Here is a 19,896-nt window from a genome sequence, read left to right as displayed (position 1 = left end):
CACTGGACTAAACTAGCTAACTGTATATAAAGTAGTTCAAACTAGCTCCACTTCCAGCAGCTACAACAGTAACATGCTGCTCTAACACTGATGCTTCAGTATTAATAATCTAATGATGTCATATATAATAACATATCAGTCAGTAGGACAAAATCAGTGATTTTACATTAATACTATAACTACATTTTGTTGCTAATATTTATGTACTTTTACTTAAGTGGGGTTTTTCTAGAATTTTTAATATGGTAAAAGGAGTAGATATAATTTTAAGGATTTGAACGAGATAATTTGAACCTTTTTGTGGGAAAGACCATATCAAATACAAATTATTATTCAAGCCAGAGTATTTTATATACATCTGGAAGGGATCTTTAAGTAAATGATCTGAATACTTTTTCCACCACTGGCTGTAATTAGTTTAGGATGTTCTGATGAAAATTGCTCCAAAAGTCTCCTTGCGCGAACGTCTAGTTATCGCGAGAACACACCGGGACTCAAAGGAATTGCACATTATCGCGAGTGTTCCCTCCCTTTCAGATTCACGTACGATTTACGCAATTCGTTCGGCGTAGTTCCGTTAGGCACGGGAGGCGTTACGTGCCTCATAGTGCGCAGCTCAAGTAGAAGCAGCGAGGAGGGGAATGTCGGCTTGTGAATGATCGGTTTTTGAGGCGGCAGGGAGCGTCAACGTTATGGGTGAGACCGCTGCTCTCAGCTACTGTCACAACATATTCAGAAAACGGTGTTGTTAAACGGCAACTGTGATGATTTGTGTTCGCGCTGGATCCACTATTTGAACATTTTTGGCTTTGCCGCTATTTAGCTTCTGCAGTTGTCTGAGCAACCAACGCCCAGTCGTGGATGGGCAGCTAGCTCGCTAGCTGTTAGCAGGCAGCCTAACCTAACGGGAGTGTCACTTCCTGTCTTTAGCTCTTTAGCAAACTGTAAACGTTTCTGTGTGCGTTATAAGCTTACCTAAGAAACTACGTTAACACTCCTGTTGGGGTTACATTCAACTGTTTTGTAAAGCTTCCCTATAAGTACCAGCAGTGTGACTAACTAAGCTAACTTAGTGTCGTATGTTGGATTAAACAGCTCACGTTAACGCTAACTTGTTTGAACCGAGGGAAACGGCATGCAATGCTTTATATTTGGCTGTTACACCCTCTTTGTATACGTTAAATAGTACCAAATTAAGCAGAATATAGTCACTTCGGCTAGATATTCAGTTTGTCTATGGAGACCTTTTCAAATTGCTTCAACCACTAATTTACCATTGAATATTTATCTCAGCACTCCTCGTACTCTTTACGCCTTTGCACTATTTGTATTCTGTTTACAGGTCACAGAAACGGTTTCACCTGTATATAGTCATTGCCTGCGTATATTTCTGAAGATTGTTGTGTTGTTATTCAGTTTAAGTACATTGAGAGCTACTAAAACGGAGTCAAATCCCCGGTGTGCGTAAACATACTTGGTCAATAAATATCTGATTCTGAAAATACGTGGAGAAATATCACTCTCTGTCGTTTGTGTGCCAGAGATGAGGCTGCATATATGTATATGTATATGTGTGATCAATAGTTTGATTATACTGCTATGGTTGGAGTAGCTACGTTAGACAATCAAAGCCAAACCTGGAGGATGTGTCACGATAAGGCATAAGGAGGGCACGACTGCCATCTAATCTGGATTACAGTGGATCTAGTACCTCAGAGTTCATGTTTTGACTTTTAAGGTCATTGGCCTCAGACTGTGACCTCTAAATCAGAATACTGTGCTGGAACCGAAGTCATAAAATTGGTGTTCTGTTCAGGACAACCATTGTAAAATTTGCACGAATCAAACGGTAATTTAGTCATCCACCACTTCCTTTAGCAGACCTGTCAGGCACCGCCGGAAAAGGAAACAGACAGTTGTCATTTTAATATGACAGTTGTCAGTTTTTCTCGGTTGTGATAAAAGATGAATGTGGTTTGTCGGGAAACCAACTTGCAAAGTCACAGTAAGATTAAACAGTGAAGCAGTGGGACGTTGCTCAGATTAAACCGTACATCCTGCGAGTAAATCAGCATATTAAGTAATATTAATTGATAGCGTATCTCAGAAGACATGTGGGCTGCTGTAGGCAGGAGATGCTCCAGCGTGAGAGGCAGAAATCCTCTCCTCGCCACAGGCGTAAAGCTGAAAGAAAGCTGCAACACTGAAAGGGCCTTGCTTTAAAGTGCAACTGACATTAAAGGAACAAGTGGAGCGGAATATGTACAACACTGGTCAAATGTCTGTGTTGTTACAGTTGCGCAGATCATGAATCATTTTGCCCCAGGCTTTACTGCTTTGGAAACAGATTCTGGAGACAGAATGGTTTGTTTGTCAAATGGCCTGAGATTGATTCTGTGTTGCTTTTTTTATTTTTGTGCCCTCTCCCTTTGCTTTCTGACCCTGGAAACGCTGGCCTTTCCTGTACATTGGGATCGCATCACACTGACCTGCATAAAACAGCTGTAAGTATTGAAATAATCCTTATGTCTGAAGTAAGATTAATTTCTTCAACCTGATGATGAGGATGATGGAACCTGTTGCAAGTTCATCCCTGCAGAATGTCATTTTACATTTTAGTCACAATCATAAGGTCTCCAGTACCACCTTTATCATGCTTAATCACAATTAAGATGTATGACATGATGCTCACAACACATATATCCATTTGAATATTTCACTCAGTGTAAATGTGATTTTATATTCACTGAAAGCAGGATATTATTTCAAGTTGCCAAATATTGTTGGAATTTTTTAAAATCTACCTTTTAATCCACTTGAGGCAAGATTTCAGAGCAACATTGGGAACATTAGGGTTCCGGCGGTTAGATATTTGGGTTGGGATTTATGTTTAAGCAGCGTGGGAAGTGGGCGATTAAAACTTTTCATTTAAGATTTTCAGCTAAAGCGATGACGCAAGATTAGATTTCTTTATGGTTTTGACGTTTTGTATTTCTTTTCTGTCCTACAGCAGCAAAAGAATCTGGAAGGATATGTTGGCTTTGCAAGCCTCCCCAACCAAGTGTACAGGAAGTCTGTCAAGAGGGGCTTTGAGTTCACCCTGATGGTCGTGGGTAAGAACACAAGCTGCTCAGCTCTCAGTTTGCCCTTGTTTTATTTGAATCATTTCATTGTATTCATTGCGCTTGGCATTTTTAAATTCTTCATTGTGGTTTGTTGTTGAGAGAGAGAGACGGTGTGTGTGTGTGTGCAGCCATATATATGCAAGGGACATGCCCCCAGCTTTGTAGTGTTAATTGCTGAGTCAGAGAAGAGGAGACCATTGTATTGCTGTTATTTGAATTAATATTGACTTCAGGTCCTTGACACTGTCTCCCAACCCACAAACATTCGGGTTGGATTTATCTAGAGCTGCGCTCAGCGAATCAAAAATGCAGACATTCTTTTAAAACTGTTGGATGTGGTGGTTGTCACCGGGCCAAGATCCTCCTCAGCTGATCAGTCCCTGTTTGGAGGGAAAATGTTTCCTCGGGTCAAAACCATTTCCTGTGGTGGGACCAACAGAATTTGTACCCGGCATGCCTCTAAGAATAGCGCATCTCCCGTTGCGTTCACAACACTTAGTAGGATTTTTGCTTACAGTACTGCTGATAAATTTCCATACATTGTAGTGAGCTGTGTCTTCATTGCTATTATTAGTCACTTACATGACAACAGCATCATAACAAGGCACTTGGATTTTGCCTGCTTCTATTCTCTTGCAGTGTCCCTTTTAAAAAAAATAAATAAATTTCTGGGTTGTGATCAAGCGGTCCGCTAAGCCCTGTGAATGTTTCACTGTGCTTGCAACAAATAGCTTCATTTTGGGAATGATTACAGAAAAGAAAAAATGGCATTGTATCAAGCAACAAGGAAAGTAGAGAAGGTCCTCCGGGCTTGTTCGTAGTTAAATGCTTGCCATTGTTTTTATGGTATCACCCTCTTGCACGGACACACAATATTCAGCTTTTCTTGGCTCTGATGAGCTGTGAGCCCACATGTCCCCGCTGTGCAACGGAATGCGTCACTAGTGTGGTGTGAAAGAGGAAAGGAGGATGAAAGATGGAGGAAGGGAAGGAAGGAGATGGGACTGGTATTACCACCAGCGACTGGCACGTCTGTCCGTGCCTCACGAAACACATGACCCGACAACCTGTTCAGTTCACACATTGCAGAGCAGCTCTTTTTCACTCGGCCTGTCATCACTTCATATTTAACAAGCGCATACCCAGAACGCAGTTACACGCCATGCATAAAACGTGCAATAAACAAACGCTACAGTGCGAGCTCCTCACATTAGCCTTTGACTGTAGCTCTGGTGTAAATAGTGGCTCGTTAAATATTGACTTGTGGCCATCAGCCAAGACAGGCAGTGCCAGTGGTCATTTCCACTAATGATCCTTTTCATTGGGAGCTTGGAAACCAGGCACACAATGGCCAACCAAGCTTGAGAAGCCTCCCGGACCACACAGCCATTCAGTGGTACATAACATGAGTCATTGTCTGTGTTGTTTCCTTTGCCTTTTTACTGTTAACCCAAATGGTTTAATGTCTTGAGCAAATGTCAGTGTCGTCTCTGGATAGATACATGACCTTTGATTGTCTTCAGGATGTCAACTGTGATCTTTGTGTGTGTGTGTGTAGAATACAGAGGGGGTTGGCATACATTTGTTTGGCATACATAAGTTTTGTAATATACATTTTCAGTTTTTTATCTCAAGTAATGCAATGCTTTTACAGACAGGCTGAATTTCTAACCATGCAAGTCACAATTGGTGCGGAAATATTGATTTGTCGTCTCATTTTGCTTTTTTCCAGGTGAGTCAGGGTTGGGAAAATCCACATTGATCAACTCTCTGTTCCTAACGGACCTGTATTCATCAGAGTATCCTGGACCTTCACATCGAATCAAAAAGACTGTACAGGTACATTTTAGCAAAACGAGTTAAAATCACACACAGGCACTAATCTTTTTTAGATACTGCGCTAACTAGACAAAGTAGCAGAGCTTTAAAAACTGCACAGTTCAACGCTGTTACATTTTGACTACGACTGGGAAGATTCTCTACCCTACAAACAGCTTCGGCAGGCATCCAAACCATCATTTTGAAGTCTTATTTTAAAATGTGACCAGATTGTGGCCGCATAACCAACAGATAGAGATTCTGTACGGTCTCACAGCACATCTGTGTCACTGACATATATATGCCCACTTAATTATCAGTTTGTTTTCATGTGTTCTCAGTCATGTAGCTGCCAAGCAGATCAGCTGCCGCAGAGTCTTTTAAGATAAATACAGTGATGTTAAACTTAGCGGTTTGTCGGTTAAGTCACAGCAACTGCTGAAACTCTAACAAACATAACAAATACATAATTTAATACAATCAACATAACATGATCATTATATTGTGATTGAAAGTGTTACGATTCTAGAGAACCAGCTTTATTGAAATCCTTCTTAACTCATCATACTTGATGCCAGCTGATTTAGTTGGCCATTTGGATATAATAAGAGGATGAGAATTATGGGGGTTTTGTGAGAAAGCTCTCAGATAAGATGGGAAGATTTATTGTTATTTTTGGATTTTTATAAAATTGTTGTGGCTCCCTGAACAGCTGATTTAATTTGATAAAATACTTTTCACAATGATGAGCTTTGATTGACTCTTGGAAGATATGCGGTAAATATCTCCACATGGTTTAAACAAGCCAGACTCGCTGTCAGCTCCTGCCATAAACGCCCTTATCTTCATTTTCCCTAATTACACAAAGTTGTCCTGAATCTTAAGTGCCTCAAGTGCTGAGCTTTATCTGTCTGGCTCTTGACTGACAGCATCGCTATCTCCAGATGCTTGTGTGCTTTTTCTGGTTTCTCAGCATAGTTACCTAATAGCATAGTGTGAGACGGCGTGTTGCTACATGCTGCTAGCGTCAGATGTTTTCTATGTGAAACATATGATGCTGTTAGCTTACTGTGATATTGATTTTACACCCCTCCTTCCATGTTGTGTTTTTCATTTTTAAATTTATGCTGTGTTGCTAATTAAAATGTTTTGGTTTCAGAGGTTTGCAGCTAAAAGTACTGAAACACTGCCTGTCATTCTTTCTCCTGTGTCAGGTGGAGCAGTCCAAAGTTTTAATAAAGGAAGGCGGTGTCCAACTGCTGCTCACAATAGTTGACACCCCAGGGTTCGGAGATGCTGTCGACAACAGCAACTGGTAAGTATCCCCCCCCCCCCCCCCCGCTTCATCTCAGCACAGATAATATTGCTTCATTCAGAATTCCAAAACATCTACCGAGGCCTAAAGCTAACCGTTCACCTCTCGTCATTCAGCGGTCTTTCTGCATCTTTATCTTAATGGAAGCTTTGTTTTGTGTCGTGCAGCTGGCAGCCAATCATCGACCACATAGACAGCAAGTTTGAAGACTACCTGAACTCAGAATCGCGGGTGAATAGAAGACAGATGCCTGACAGCCGAATCCACTGCTGCCTGTACTTCATAGCCCCCTCGGGACACGGGTGAGTCTGGGAGACAAATGCATATAAAGACAAAAAAAAAAACCCAACCTTTTTTTGTGGGCACTTTTATTAGGAGCATGCCACAGCGATTGTGTAGTTAGTACGGTGCTGTCTCAGTGGGACTCAAGCTCTTAAATGTCACCGCCTTGATCAATACAAAGAAAGAGGATGGAAGTAAGGACTCTAAATATGACTCAAGAAAGGAAAAGGTTGGAAGAGTGAACAGTGAGAGGAAATGAGTTTAAAAAAGAAGGGAAATGAGGGGGTCGACAGTGCCCAAAAGGTCAGAGGGCAGGTTTGTGACTGGAAGGGAAAGTTGCTGGTTGGGATCCCTGAACTGTCTGGAAAGTCTAGAGAAGGATAGCAAGTAAAGCTTTTCCTCCCTTAGTATTTTCAGCAAGGTGCTGATCCGTCAACTGCCTCAGGAACAGCTCAGTGGTCAACAGCACCGAGCTGTGGTCATGCTGGGCAGCTCCTGACTGTGTGTGGTAAATGTGTGTTGTTTTACTCCTACAACTACTCCCCCCTGGCCACTGCTGTAAACGATAATGTGAGAGTGAGTCTCGTCTTGTAAAAATAAGAGTTTAAACTCGAAGGCTTGTAAAAGGGGAAGGGGGGGAGGGGAGGATGTTGGCAAAATTCCCATCAGGTGATACAGATCGTTAAATGTTTCAAAAGAGATGACTGTGTGGAATTTTGATGGTAATGTTTATTATTCACGAGCCACCAGGTTCTTCTATAGGTACACGACAGCTCTGATGTGCTCATCTGCTTTTCTCACAAGAAGTGTACGAGTCTTTTTTGGAATTCAGTCAAAGAGCAAAACGTGTGGGAGTTGTGAAAGTGAGAAAAAAAGAGGCTTCAAGCACTTATTTCCTGTTGCTAGTATTTGATGAATAACATATTTAAATACAAGTATGGGTTTAAAGGAGACATATCATTCACATTTCCAAGTCCATATTTTAAGTCTGGGATTCTACTGGAATATCTTTGCATGATTTACAGTTCATAAAACTTCTTATTTATCTTATACTGGTCTTTTTATGCAGCTCCTCAGTTCAGCCTCTGTCTGAAACAGGTCGTTTTAGCTCCTGTCTCTTTAAGCCTCCCTTCTGATGAACCCACTCTTTTCTAACTGGTTAGGCAACATAAACAAACAAAATTACTAAGATTTCACTTCTTTTTCCCGTTCTTTACACAAAATGGCAACTTGTCAAATACATCCGTTCATGTTCAAGCCAAAATCAGCTCTGGATTTTGAGAATGGACAACATGAACAGCCTTAGCAACAAAGATTACAGAACTGATGACCCCTTACAGGCATGTACGTCAAGCTGATGTCATCTTGTCGGGAAAGTTTTTAAAAAAAAAACATTGCAAACAAAACATTGAGAGCAGGCTGAAGCCCTGGTTTTTGTCTTGCAGGGAACATTTTTACATACATTCACCTCAAGTTTTGGAACTTTGACCATCTTTAAGATAGACATCAGACATATAATACATCCCCCTTTAAATTTATATTAATATGAAAGCTTGCTCCTGGCCAAGGCTCTTGATGTTTTAAAAATATACTGGAGCATAATGGAGTAAATGGGAGTATTTGCTGTTTGGCGTTGTAGGTCTGGATAGTGTTGTTTGTGTCTGCTGTGTAGAGCTGCTCAGTTTGCAAGTGTGCAAATGCACACGGTGTACTGACATGCCCTTAATGCTGTTGACTTACTGTAAACAACAAGAAGAAGAAATCTCTGTCCTCCTCTTTGTCCTCATTTTTCTTCTCCTTTTTTTTTTTAGTATGTCCGACCTTTATGCGACATTGTGTTTGTGCAAGCTTGTCCTCTGTACCCGGACAAGGAGTACTTTTTAGCCTTGTGGATGGGCAGCATATGTTCTCAGACAAACACAGACACACACACACATCCCCTCGTAACACCAGCCGACTGCTCTCACACAGCAGCACAATGACCTCCATCACCGAGAGACAATCTGGATATTGAGCTCACAGTCGAACTATGGTGACTGGTTTTCCTACAGCGTTGGTGGTGGAGGAGGGATGACTCATTAAGGAAAATAATCACCCACATCCATTCTCCATTAAATCAATAATCACGGCCCTTTCCAAAACTGTGGTTGAACCCCAATAAAAGAGCTTATTGTTGGGACATTGTGAACATCAGGTAGGGCCCTGTGATTTCCATGGAAAGCACAGACGGAATCGCAGAATTTGATAATAAAACTGGAATCAAATGTAAAATGTGGAACATCGTTAATTTGCCAAAATGTGGATGCAATTTATAAAAGTCAGGGTTTTCCCAACCATAATAAGACTAAGGCACAGTGTCCAAGCCAAATGAACAGAAAAAAAAAACACTATGCTGAAAGTCTCTACTGTGTTTAGCTGTGATTTATGGTTTTTATTTATCCATTACCACACGATTAGACACTCTTTCTGATGACAAAATGTCCTTAAATCATAAAGCCCAGAATTCAGAGAAATCAAAACAGAAAACAGGGAATTTTGGGGGGGAAAAAATAAAACCGAATCTGGAAAAAATTTAAAATGGATTTCATATGACCCTGATTAGGCAGTAAGTTTATTTTGTGTGTAAAGACACATGTTGTCTCAATACACACAAAAAAAGAAAGAAAGAAAACAATTACATACATAAGAGAAGATCATCAAAATGTAATATATTTAAAAACAAAAATGCATGTCCAAACAGCAAGTAAAGATTTTATTGCTTATTGTGAATAAGGAGCAAAAAACCAGAACAAGATGGCGAGAAGTCAGCATCGCTGTGTAGAGAATTTCAGATCTGATACAGCACATTTTGAATTTTAACCTTTCGATAATAATATACTGAATATCTGTTGATATATATTATGAAACACTGTATTTGTTCTGTTCTGTTTCTTGTGGTTTTACTACACGTTGCTCATTGTTAAAAAAATGAGTTCATGTTGGCTAGATTTTTGTTTTCTAACTAAATGTGACAATTTGGGAAATTATGTGCTTTTTTTAGGGTTGATATCACTTCCTTCTGAGTGAAGACATTGTTTAGCTGAGCCTGATGGGTACTGAATCACATGACGGTTGATGTTTTTGGGTTTTCCCCGTTGTAGCTTAACAACAGCACGTTCCTGTGGTCAGTTTAGGTCAAAGTAGGGAAAAACGCCAGACCTTCATGTTTGTTTTTTATCGTACTTAATACATAATTTATTAGTATCCTTTTGACTTAGATGTTACTGATACAATACATCGGTGAAATATTAATATCATCCAACATTCAGCAATGAACTGTCAGTGTAATTACTGCAGTACAAAGGGCACGCTGATGTTTTAGTGACTTCTCCACAGATCAACTGTCTCTATTTACCATCTGGTTTATCATAAAAGGTTATCATAAACGTTGTGTATGCAACACCATTAATTATGTTGCCTGTTAATACTGATCTTCGATGTATTCTTCCTCTTTTAATCTGATAGATAGAGAAGGAGTCACTATCAGCCGTTGGATTCAGGTTTTCTTAAGAGCGTCAGTGCAGCACTGCGTTGTGTATTGACCTGCATGGCTGTTGGCTACATGACAAAAATGCATCCCACTCTACCCACTAAAAACAAATTCTGCTTCAGGGCAGATTTCAGGATGTTTCCACTGTGCCTTAAGAGAATCAAATGAAGATGAGATTATATTTTATATGAAAAATAAGACGTATAACACAGAAACTGAAACTCAAGTCACGTCATGTTACTTATCCAGCTCAAAAAACAGCCAAGAATAGCTGCGCTTTCTCACGACTACAAGGTCATTTTCTTAGACATAACAAACATCAGTCAAGCGTTGCTGATACATTTCTATATTTGGTGTAGCTCCACTTATCCTTTAGCTGTCTAAGGAAGAGCTAATGACACTAGCTATACTTAAATCCGACAGGCAGTCAACCCCAAACTATCCTATTTCCTCCTGTTGTAACACAGGACTAAACACCACAACTGTTGGTACAGCTGGTACAGTTTTTAAAGTATCAAAACTAGGTACAGATTAATCCAATACAGTTTAACAGTAAAACTGTGTCTTTATCTCTCTGCAGATTGAAGCCCTTGGACATCGAGTTCATGAAACGGTTGCATGAGAAAGTCAATGTCATCCCGCTGATCGCCAAAGCAGACACCCTCACCCCAGAGGAATGCCAACAGTTCAAGAAGCAGGTCAGTGGTTTCCACAGCTGCATACTACAGCAGAAAAAGTATCCTGAAGGCTTTTTTCTTGTTGTGGTCTTCGGTACAATGGCAACGCTGTGCGTCACGAAGCAAAGCCAAGTTAAAAGTACAAAAAAAAAACACCTTCTTTGGTTTTTACAGCTGTTTGTACAACAATGGTCAGTATGTCCTGCACTGTGGAAGGTTTTTCTGTAAAGTACACAGGATAGATGTTAAAAAACTAGCATTTTCCTCTTTGCTTTTGTGGGACATACTGAACTTTGAGTTGAGATCAAGTGATTTTAAATGAGGAAAGCATCAAGTAACATTAAAATCACCATTTTTAAAACAGAGATGAGAAAAAGATGACAAACAAAAGGGCATGTCTACGTTAAAAACTCAGTATGAAGTCACTATATTATCACTGAAAGCTGCAACATGATGCACATTTAAACTACAGTAAACATTGTGTTGCATCTAGTTTCACGTTTTTAAGTTGTTGTACTGAAGTAATAAACTATGAATTTGTCATCAGCTTTACAGATGTGACTCAAAAAGCCAAATCAACATTCCTGAACAGCAGAGTATGGAGAGCATGTGACCACAGAAATGTACCATTATGTGACAGCACATACAGAATCATATGATGATGTCTCAACTGAAAGCATCATATACTTCAGCTTTAAAGCAAGAATTGATTTAGATTAAATTGCTTGCTTGCTCAACATCAGACTATGGTGGTACCTGTTTAGTATCTACCAGAAGTCGCTAAAAGTTCTCCTCTTTTCTTTCTAGATCATGCGGGAAATCCAAGAGCACAAAATCAAGATCTACGAGTTCCCCGAGACGGATGACGAAGAAGAGAACAGGCTGGTGAAGAAGATCAAGGTACTGTGTGTCACCTGCCGGATCCACATATCATATTACAGCAGTGAGCTCATTTGTTATAAAACTAGACTCATACACTTGTGTTAACTTATACCAAATGTTCTTCTTTTGCCAGGACAAGTTGCCGCTAGCTGTGGTAGGAAGCAACACCATCATCGAGGTGAACGGCAAGAGGGTCAGAGGGAGACAATACCCCTGGGGGGTTGCAGAAGGTATGAATGATAAGTTAGTTGAATATCACCACACACACATGCAATTAAAGAAACAAAGAAGTTCATTATCTAAACTAATCTGGGCAGCTGATAAAAACAATAAAGGACTTCAACCCCAAGTATAATAAAGATAAGAGTGTTGTGTACTTATCCAACATGTACGAGCGTCTCCAAACATCATGGCCGGACAGCATTCGTCGTTGTCGTACAGTGTTAAATGCATCACAGTGAAAGTGTTTCTGGTGTTTGGTGTCCAGGATACAAACAAGATTACATGTTTTTTATTCTGATAATTTGCTAATATATTAAGTATAAAGACTGACTTCTTGTTTTTTCCCTCCTAGTTGAAAACAGTGACCACTGCGACTTCACCATCCTCAGGGATATGCTCATCAGGTACTAAAAATACAACAAGGATAAGGAATCTATATCAAGTACACTAAATAAATACTTCAGTCAAACAGCCAGTTGATAAAAGGCTGTTTAAGTGGTTTCTGAGGAAAGCAGTGCAGAGTCTTTGATAGTAGAAAGTGTTTTATCTATGAAAGGGTTGATTCATATTATTGTTTGACTGTGTTTTTAGCGTTACTCAGAGAGCATTTTAAAATAATTCAAATTCTATGTTCGTCCTTCCCCAGAACTCACATGCAGGACCTGAAGGACGTGACAAACAACGTCCATTATGAAAATTACCGCAGCAGGAAGCTGGCTGCTGTCACCTACAACGGAGTGGACAACAACAGGGCTAAAGGACAACTGTCCACCAAGTAAGTCCTGGACTCTGAACACTGGAGACAGTGGTTGTAGTGAAAACAGGCAGGTCAAGTCTGCTTTGAAATCGTGCTGTTCACCAACTGTCTTGATTATTAAGATTGAGAATTGAACAGAAGAGGAACTTGCTGGTTACCCACATCAGTCTCTAGGTTATTAAGCTAATTTACAAGCCTATGAAAGTGTGGGATATTACTGTCCATTACTGTCACCAAATTTTTACAGGTACAGATGTTGCAAATAAGTAGTTAAAACTACATGTGTTGTCTCATTTCATATATGTTTGATAAAATGTGTTTTGTGGGCTTTAAATATTGTGTTAATCTGAGTAGGATTCATTCATAAAGCAACACGACTGACACGTGGCCTGTAGAAAGTGATCGCAGGTGTTTTCACATTACTTGCTCTTATCTTAATCATGTATTTAGATTCAAAGCAACCGGATAAAAGCGAGTTGAAGGTTCATTATTTCATTCATTTGTCCAGTTGGTCTCCTGCTCGCACACTCAAGCACTCAAAGTCGTAGCCCCTCGCCGGACTACTTTGCACACAAATATGCAAAGCGTAATTCAAAGCACCATGCTGCTTCCTCACTCACGTAGTCACAAACAGCCGGCTAATACACTAAACTAAAGTTCCAGCTCTTCAGCCGAGCAGAAGCCTCACACCGCTGATGCTAACGTGCAGCTGCTAATGTATTTGACACCCAGCTCACAAAGCCCACATTGTTATTTTTTCCACGCTTTCTTTTTTTTTTTTTCCATTTGCAGCGTAAAGTAGTATGAATCACACAACACGGACTGTAGTTTCATTTCAGTGCATGACCTCATCATCGCATGCTGTGTGTGTGTGTGTGTGTGTGTGCGTGCGTGCGTGTGTTTGTGTGTGTGTTTGGTTGTATGTGTTTTTATTTTTTAGACTTGACACAGTTGAAGGAATGTAAGTGGTCTCTTTTTTTTGTTGTTTTCGTTCACTTATTTTTCAGCCCCTTGTTTCAGATGTTCATTCTCTGTATCCTTCCTCTGTTCAACCTCTTTTGGCTGCGTCATCTCTCCTCTCCTGTTGACTAGACTCTGCTTTCCCCTTCAACTTCCCCGCCCCGCCCCCCCACCCTGTTAGCAGAAGTTTCCAGGAGCAGCAGCGGGAGGAAAACTGTGAATTGCCACACCTCCTTATGTATCTTATTTGAAGGCTTAACTTTGTTTTTTTCCCTCCACTGGTATATTCATATTCGCTGCTTTTCACCTGCCGCTGCTAGTAGCCCTGCTTGGATTGATATCGGAGACCTGCACATGAAGTGTTCGGAGAGGTTACCAGCATTTATGAGATACACAATCATGTTAAAATGAAAGCAGTCCACTTTAAGTTAAGTTCCTGTCACTCATCTGTTATAATAAGTATAAAACTATTAAGTCTTATCATCACACCTAGCCTCTCTATATGGCTTTCCTCCTACTTTCTTCAGATATTATCAAGTACTTCCTTGTCTGTTAGCCTCACTTTATTAGTAACAAATTGCTGTGTATTTACCCTAAAATGGTTAAAGGATTACTACAAAGCCTAACCCTACAACTTTTATATCAGGAGACCTAGAAATATACTAAAAAATGACGTCTCAGACAAACATAAACCCAAAATTTATGGCATAATGTGGTTTAAAGATTGTATAGTTTCCTCTTGTTCCTTCCTGAGCACAAAAAATGAGGATAAATCAGGCATCACTCCTCCAACATATCCCTCATAATCACAGGTAACCTCTCCGCATATTTCATTTCATGACGGGTCTCTGCTCACTTATACTGCAACGAAACATCCCGGTGTTAGCTTTACTAACATTTAACCCGCCACCTGCACTCCACCTGTCAGTGTTCACAGGTTCCTTTTGCATTAGCTTTCGGGTCCTCCTCCTGGTTCTCAGAGATGTTTAAACGGTTGTTTGAGGTTTCCTGTTCCTGTCACAGCCTTGTCGGATCCCGTCATTCCTAAAAACTGAACCTCTTCCTGTCTGTTTTCCTCCTGAACCCCGACATTGTCGTATTCCCGGGGGGGAAACGAGGGCTTGTAATGTTGTCACGATACAATTCAAGACAAACAAAGTAAAAACATCAAACTTGTCTTCAACAATGGTTTTAAAGTCAGTTTCTTGTCTTCTGATGACTCTGGAAGAGAAAGAAATCTGCCAGTTTAAATGGACTGGGATCCAGTTGGCATGTTTTCAGGTGTTTGACCTGACTTCCCCTCTTTAAAACCAGAATCCGGCTCTTTCTGTTCTTCTCCTCCTACTCCTCCTCCTCCTCCTTTTCCTTCTGTCATCTTTTTTTTCTCTCCTGTAAAGTATTCCAATGTGCATGACCTCAAGAGCAGATGCTGACATGGATTTCAGTTTGCAGAACAAACTGGGTGAAATTTGTCAGCTTGTTAAACTAAATTAAGTAGTTATTATTAATGTTGATACTGCTATCGTGACAACGCTAACAATAGGTGGCATTACTGTTCCTTATTGATGAGTAAACCAGTGCTAGTGCTTGTCTAAATCTGTGTGTGTGTGTGTTTTTGTGCGTTTCTCTCCGTACAGGAGTCCTCTGGCCCAGATGGAGGAGGAGAGGCGAGAGCACGTGACTAAAATGAAGAAGATGGAGATGGAGATGGAGCAGGTGTTTGAGATGAAAGTCAAGGAGAAAGTGCAGAAGCTCAAAGACTCTGAAGCAGAGGTAAAAAAAAACACACACACACACACACACACACACACACACACACACACACACACACACACACACCTGGGTTAATAAATATCACAGGTCATGCCCTGGTGAAGTTACTCATCGCCGTCTGGGCTCATTCCTTCCTCTTGTGCAGACATGTTTCAGCAGTTACAAGTGTGAGTGTCTAAATGAAGGTTGTGTTTGTCAGTTCCCGCTTTTGTGCGCGTCTGTTTTATGTCTCTGAAATTGTTTATTTAAATAAAAGAGCGTGTGTGTGTGTATGTGAGCTACCGACTGTAGCACTGCCTGTAAGGGATACAAGTAATCCTTTGTTCCTATTTCCATGAGTTTAGATTATTGCAGCAAAATGAAATTGCATCACAGCATGTACATTACGAAATATATTCAGATAAGGGAAACATTGAAGATATGAAAGAAGTTCCTTGTTACATAAAGTGTGTAGAAGCAGAACAATTATAGATGTATCAATAATTAAAATGACTTGTTTGTTTCTTGTACAGCATGCTGATCTGGGACAATTTAAATTAAACATAAAAATATAAAAGATGGAAGATCAAGTCAAAGCCAGAATTGAAGCTTAAGATAAATAAATGTAACATTAATCATACTTTCATGTGAATTTAATGATAATTTGCAATGTTATTTCTCTTGAGGTAAAAAAACAAAACAGTCTGTTCATGCATTTTCCATAATCTTCATTTGTTTTTAAGCTTGGAAGTATTACAGCTCAGTGAGCCTCTTACAATATCGTCTGTTTAAAGGTTTCTCTCTGCATTCATTATAACTGTAGAGAGTATTGTGTTGTATAAAAAGCTCCGTAGTTCACATGTTTTGCAGTTTATGTGCTGTGTTCAGTTTTTCGACCGGTGCTTTTGAGTATAATTACTGACGTCTTCCTCCATCTGGTGTCTCTGTAGCTTCAGCGACGTCATGAGCAGATGAAGAAGAACCTGGAAGCTCAGCATAAGGAGCTGGAGGAGAAGAGACGCATGTTTGAGGATGAGAGAGCAAACTGGGAGGCCCAGCAGCGCCTGGAGCAGCAGAAACTGGAGGCCTCCAGGTACCACCGACTCTCACCGTCACTCGTTACTCTTTTTATGGTTCAGCTGTCTGTTTTAATAAACCCAAGTGTGTGCGTTTAAGCTTTTAGAATATGCACAAGTTCACGCACTAATGGGTTTACATAGTAGTAGCAAAAAAGTTTGGGCACACCGAACGTTTGTCCAAACTTTTGACCGCTACTGTAGATCAAAAGTCGCTCATGTCAGTGGAGGGTAAATAATCCATCCATCCCGTCTGACCCATTTGTAGGAGAATGTTTCATTTTACATTGAAAATGAGGCTGACAGATCTGGATTGAGCACAACCTTTAAATCTTGATTAGTTATCAGCAACAGAGTGTGGACAAAATAACAGATATGTAACACCAGTCCAAAACAAAATCACTGCATCAAAGAGAGATCAGTTTATTGCTCTGGTATTTTGTGATGGACATGTGTTTTTAATTTAGACTTCTTTCATAGACAAACAAATTAAGAATCATTCTTTGATTAACTCATTCTGAAGATAAAATCAGTTGCATGCCTGTAGACCAGTTACACTCACGCTGCAGGTCGTGAGATGATCACAAAATTTAATTTATTACTTCAGATATTTCTCTAAACTTCTGGATAATTTTACCACTTCAGGCCTTCCAAAATTATTCAGATTCAAACTAGGAAGAAGAATCACTCTGTACTGAACTGGTCGTAGACGTCTTGTTTTAGGGGTCACAAGCTATATACTGTATATGTAGGAATACAGCATATCAATGCATCAACTTAATAGTGTAATTCATTAAATGTACAAAGTGATGTTTGTAGAGCTGATTGAACAGCTGATTTAAATGAAGTCACTGATTGTGTGTGTGTTTCCTCTCCTGCAGGACTCTGGAGAAAAACAAAAAGAAAGGCAAGATCTTTTAAAAGACAGTCGGCAGGACCACCCCAACTCAAGTTAATTTTGTTTGCCAACGTTGCCGGTCAGGACACCAGCGTGTGGCACTGACACCCCCACCCCATCCCACCCCATCCCATCATCTTTCCCCTTTCTGCCTCCCTCCCCCTCTCCTCCTTCCCCTCTCTTCCTCCTCCTCTCCTCCTCCTCCTCCTGCTCTGTCTGCCAGCACAGCTGTGTTCCTGCTCCCAGCCACTAGAGGGAGTACTGGGGGTATATGTGGGTATGTGTGGGGGGGCGGGGTGGAGGGGGGGTCTGCATGTACAGTCAGAACCGCCACCACAGAGCCCCCTCGCTGCTTCGGGACTCATCATCATCAAAGAATGTGTTTACCTTAACAACAGAAAAAAAAAGTAACCCCATTTTAGAAAAGGCCAAACCCATATTATTATTTTAATTATTATTGATGTTATTATTATATTATTATTATTATTATTGTTGTTGTTATTACTGAATACTGTCCCCGCCCCCACCTGCTGCTCTCTTTTCCTCCCAAGGTTGCTTTTAAATGACTGATGTGTCTGACTGTTGTACAATCAAGTTCTGGTGAATTGTATTTGTTTACAGGAAAGACAGTAAGAGTATTTGAACATTAACCTGATCTTCCATCATGTATCGAAGCAAGAAGAAGAAGACAAGGCATTAACTAATCCTTTCTGTTTTGTTTTGAGTGTACCCAGTAAACCTTTTAACCTGCCTCCTATCAGTGCAACAGCCTAAAAAAAAAGAAACGGTGTCAACAGAAAAACCTGAAAGTAAGAAAAATCAATAAAATGCACCTTGGGCCTTTTTATAGATTCAAATAATGGCTAAAGCTTCTTATTTCTGAAACGTAACGCTTTCGTTTTCCTCTGTATTTAGCTATCTCCACTAGCCTTGGACCACCATTTATAATGTCATAAGTGTTATATTTCACTTTAGTTTATTTTTATATATACCGAGCCAGCTGAAGTAATAACTTCTTTTGTATGTTTAGAAAATCCTCAGAGACTCAAGAGCAGCGTCCACTGTTTATAAAAAAAATATACTTTCATATATAACAGTGATCCTGGACGCAGAAAAAAAACAAAAAAAACAACCTAAACAAACCCAACAACAATATTTCTGTCACTGCGATCAGTGAGAAATGAAGAGTCAACACCACATTTTGCTTTGGCTATGTACTCCATCTCTGTATTTTTAATTTTATTTTTCATTTGTATTGTACAAAGTCACTTAATAAACCTGTGATGATATTGAGGAGTGAGGTGGGTTTATTATGGAAACTTGACACTCATTGTGAGGTGGTGATTTAACACATTATTTAATATAATTACAATATTACTGTTAAAACTGTAATGCATGTTTTTTCACCACTAGATGGCACTGTTTGACCAAATGTTATCAGCATTGGCGGTAGTGTCACAACTCTTATGAAACAATGACAGACAAACCAAATAAAACCTTTAGTAGTCAATCTGAAAGGAGAAACTTGGATCCTCAGTCTTCTGTGCAGCTCACAGGGCTCCTGCAGGGATGAAATCAGCTGTTACCAGGCAGATTCCCGCTGAAATGTCCCTTCAGTATATTTAATGTCACTGCTGGAAGTGTCCTACCTTGATCATCAAAGCTCCTTTTACCCATCAGACCCACAAAGGTTTGAAATTTATGCCCTGGGGGATGAAACTTTTGTTTAAATGAGACATTCGTCACCGCTGCTTAATTATGAAGTGCAGGAATTGACATTTTAATGCTGAAGTCTCGCAAATAATACTTACGTTTACGTGCTGCACGCGTCTTTGCTGTTTGGGAGGAAAGAAATACAATGAGTAATCTGTGTTCCTTTCATATATTTACTCATTTAAAAAGGCATCAGAGACCCTCACCAGAGTCTTTCTTCCCCGAGAGCCCGAGATATCGGCGTGGTCCTGGTTTTCTGTTCATTCTCATTACTATACCTTGAATTAGTTCAGAGTCTGGCCATTTGTTCTTGTGTGAAAGAGAAAGCGCAAAGAAGTACTGCGTGATTATCTTAAAGACAAATGTATTGGGAGTAAATAATCTCATTTTAGCAAGAGCTGATAGCGTAAAAGATTGTCCAGTTGTTCTGAGTTTAAAGACTTTTCCATCTTTTCATCTTTGGAGAAACACCAGGTGCCTAAAAATACGTTATTCATGAATGGGGAAAAAACAATAATTTACAAATGTCTGAAAAGTCTTACCTCTCTGATGGTTTCTCTCCAGTTCTCAGCATCCATATCTTGACAGAAAACATTTGTTAGAAGAAGGACAACTATCAAAACGAGTTTAATTATCTCCATTGCAGCCTTTGCGTAATTTCACCCAAATGCCTCCACACAAAAATACAGACTGGATCTTTTTAGTCTGGATTAAAACTAATCTGCGTGCAGGTGCACCTCACTGCTGGATTAGTTTTTAAATGCTGATACAGACAACAACGGCGAGTCTTCTCTGATGATGTGCCATGGGGGGGTCCTTTAACGCACCTTTCGCGTTCATAGTGCCTTTACGCACAGCTGGAGTGGATGATGTGATTAGCCTATCCTGTG

At 40.0% G+C, this 19,896-nt stretch overlaps 2 protein-coding genes across 2 annotated transcripts; one reads left to right on the top strand and one right to left on the bottom strand.

Moving 5' to 3' along the window:
* The first annotated feature begins 591 nt into the window (after positions 1-591).
* On the top strand, positions 592-18,582 carry sept7b (septin 7b). The gene is made up of 15 exons (XM_042423331.1): positions 592-696; positions 882-883; positions 3,011-3,113; positions 4,858-4,964; positions 6,158-6,258; positions 6,426-6,560; positions 10,650-10,767; positions 11,554-11,646; positions 11,762-11,858; positions 12,203-12,254; positions 12,497-12,625; positions 13,548-13,568; positions 15,205-15,340; positions 16,270-16,412; positions 17,277-18,582. The coding sequence occupies exons 1-15, from the start codon at positions 693-695 to the stop codon at positions 17,314-17,316; spliced, it is 1,281 nt and encodes a 426-aa protein (XP_042279265.1). The 5' UTR covers positions 592-692; the 3' UTR covers positions 17,317-18,582.
* On the bottom strand, positions 18,536-19,797 carry LOC121905230 (protachykinin). The gene is made up of 5 exons (XM_042423332.1): positions 19,549-19,797; positions 19,213-19,315; positions 19,105-19,128; positions 18,943-18,999; positions 18,536-18,854 (listed from the first exon to the last, which is right to left on the bottom strand). The coding sequence occupies exons 1-5, from the start codon at positions 19,645-19,647 to the stop codon at positions 18,844-18,846; spliced, it is 294 nt and encodes a 97-aa protein (XP_042279266.1). The 5' UTR covers positions 19,648-19,797; the 3' UTR covers positions 18,536-18,843.
* Between the last annotated feature and the right edge of the window lie 99 nt (positions 19,798-19,896).

This window comes from Thunnus maccoyii, chromosome 10 (assembly GCF_910596095.1).
Source record: "Thunnus maccoyii chromosome 10, fThuMac1.1, whole genome shotgun sequence".
Taxonomy (NCBI): Eukaryota; Metazoa; Chordata; class Actinopteri; order Scombriformes; family Scombridae; genus Thunnus; species Thunnus maccoyii.
The sequence above is the reverse complement of the archived record's forward strand: the minus strand, read 5'-3'. Positions and strand labels throughout refer to the sequence as shown.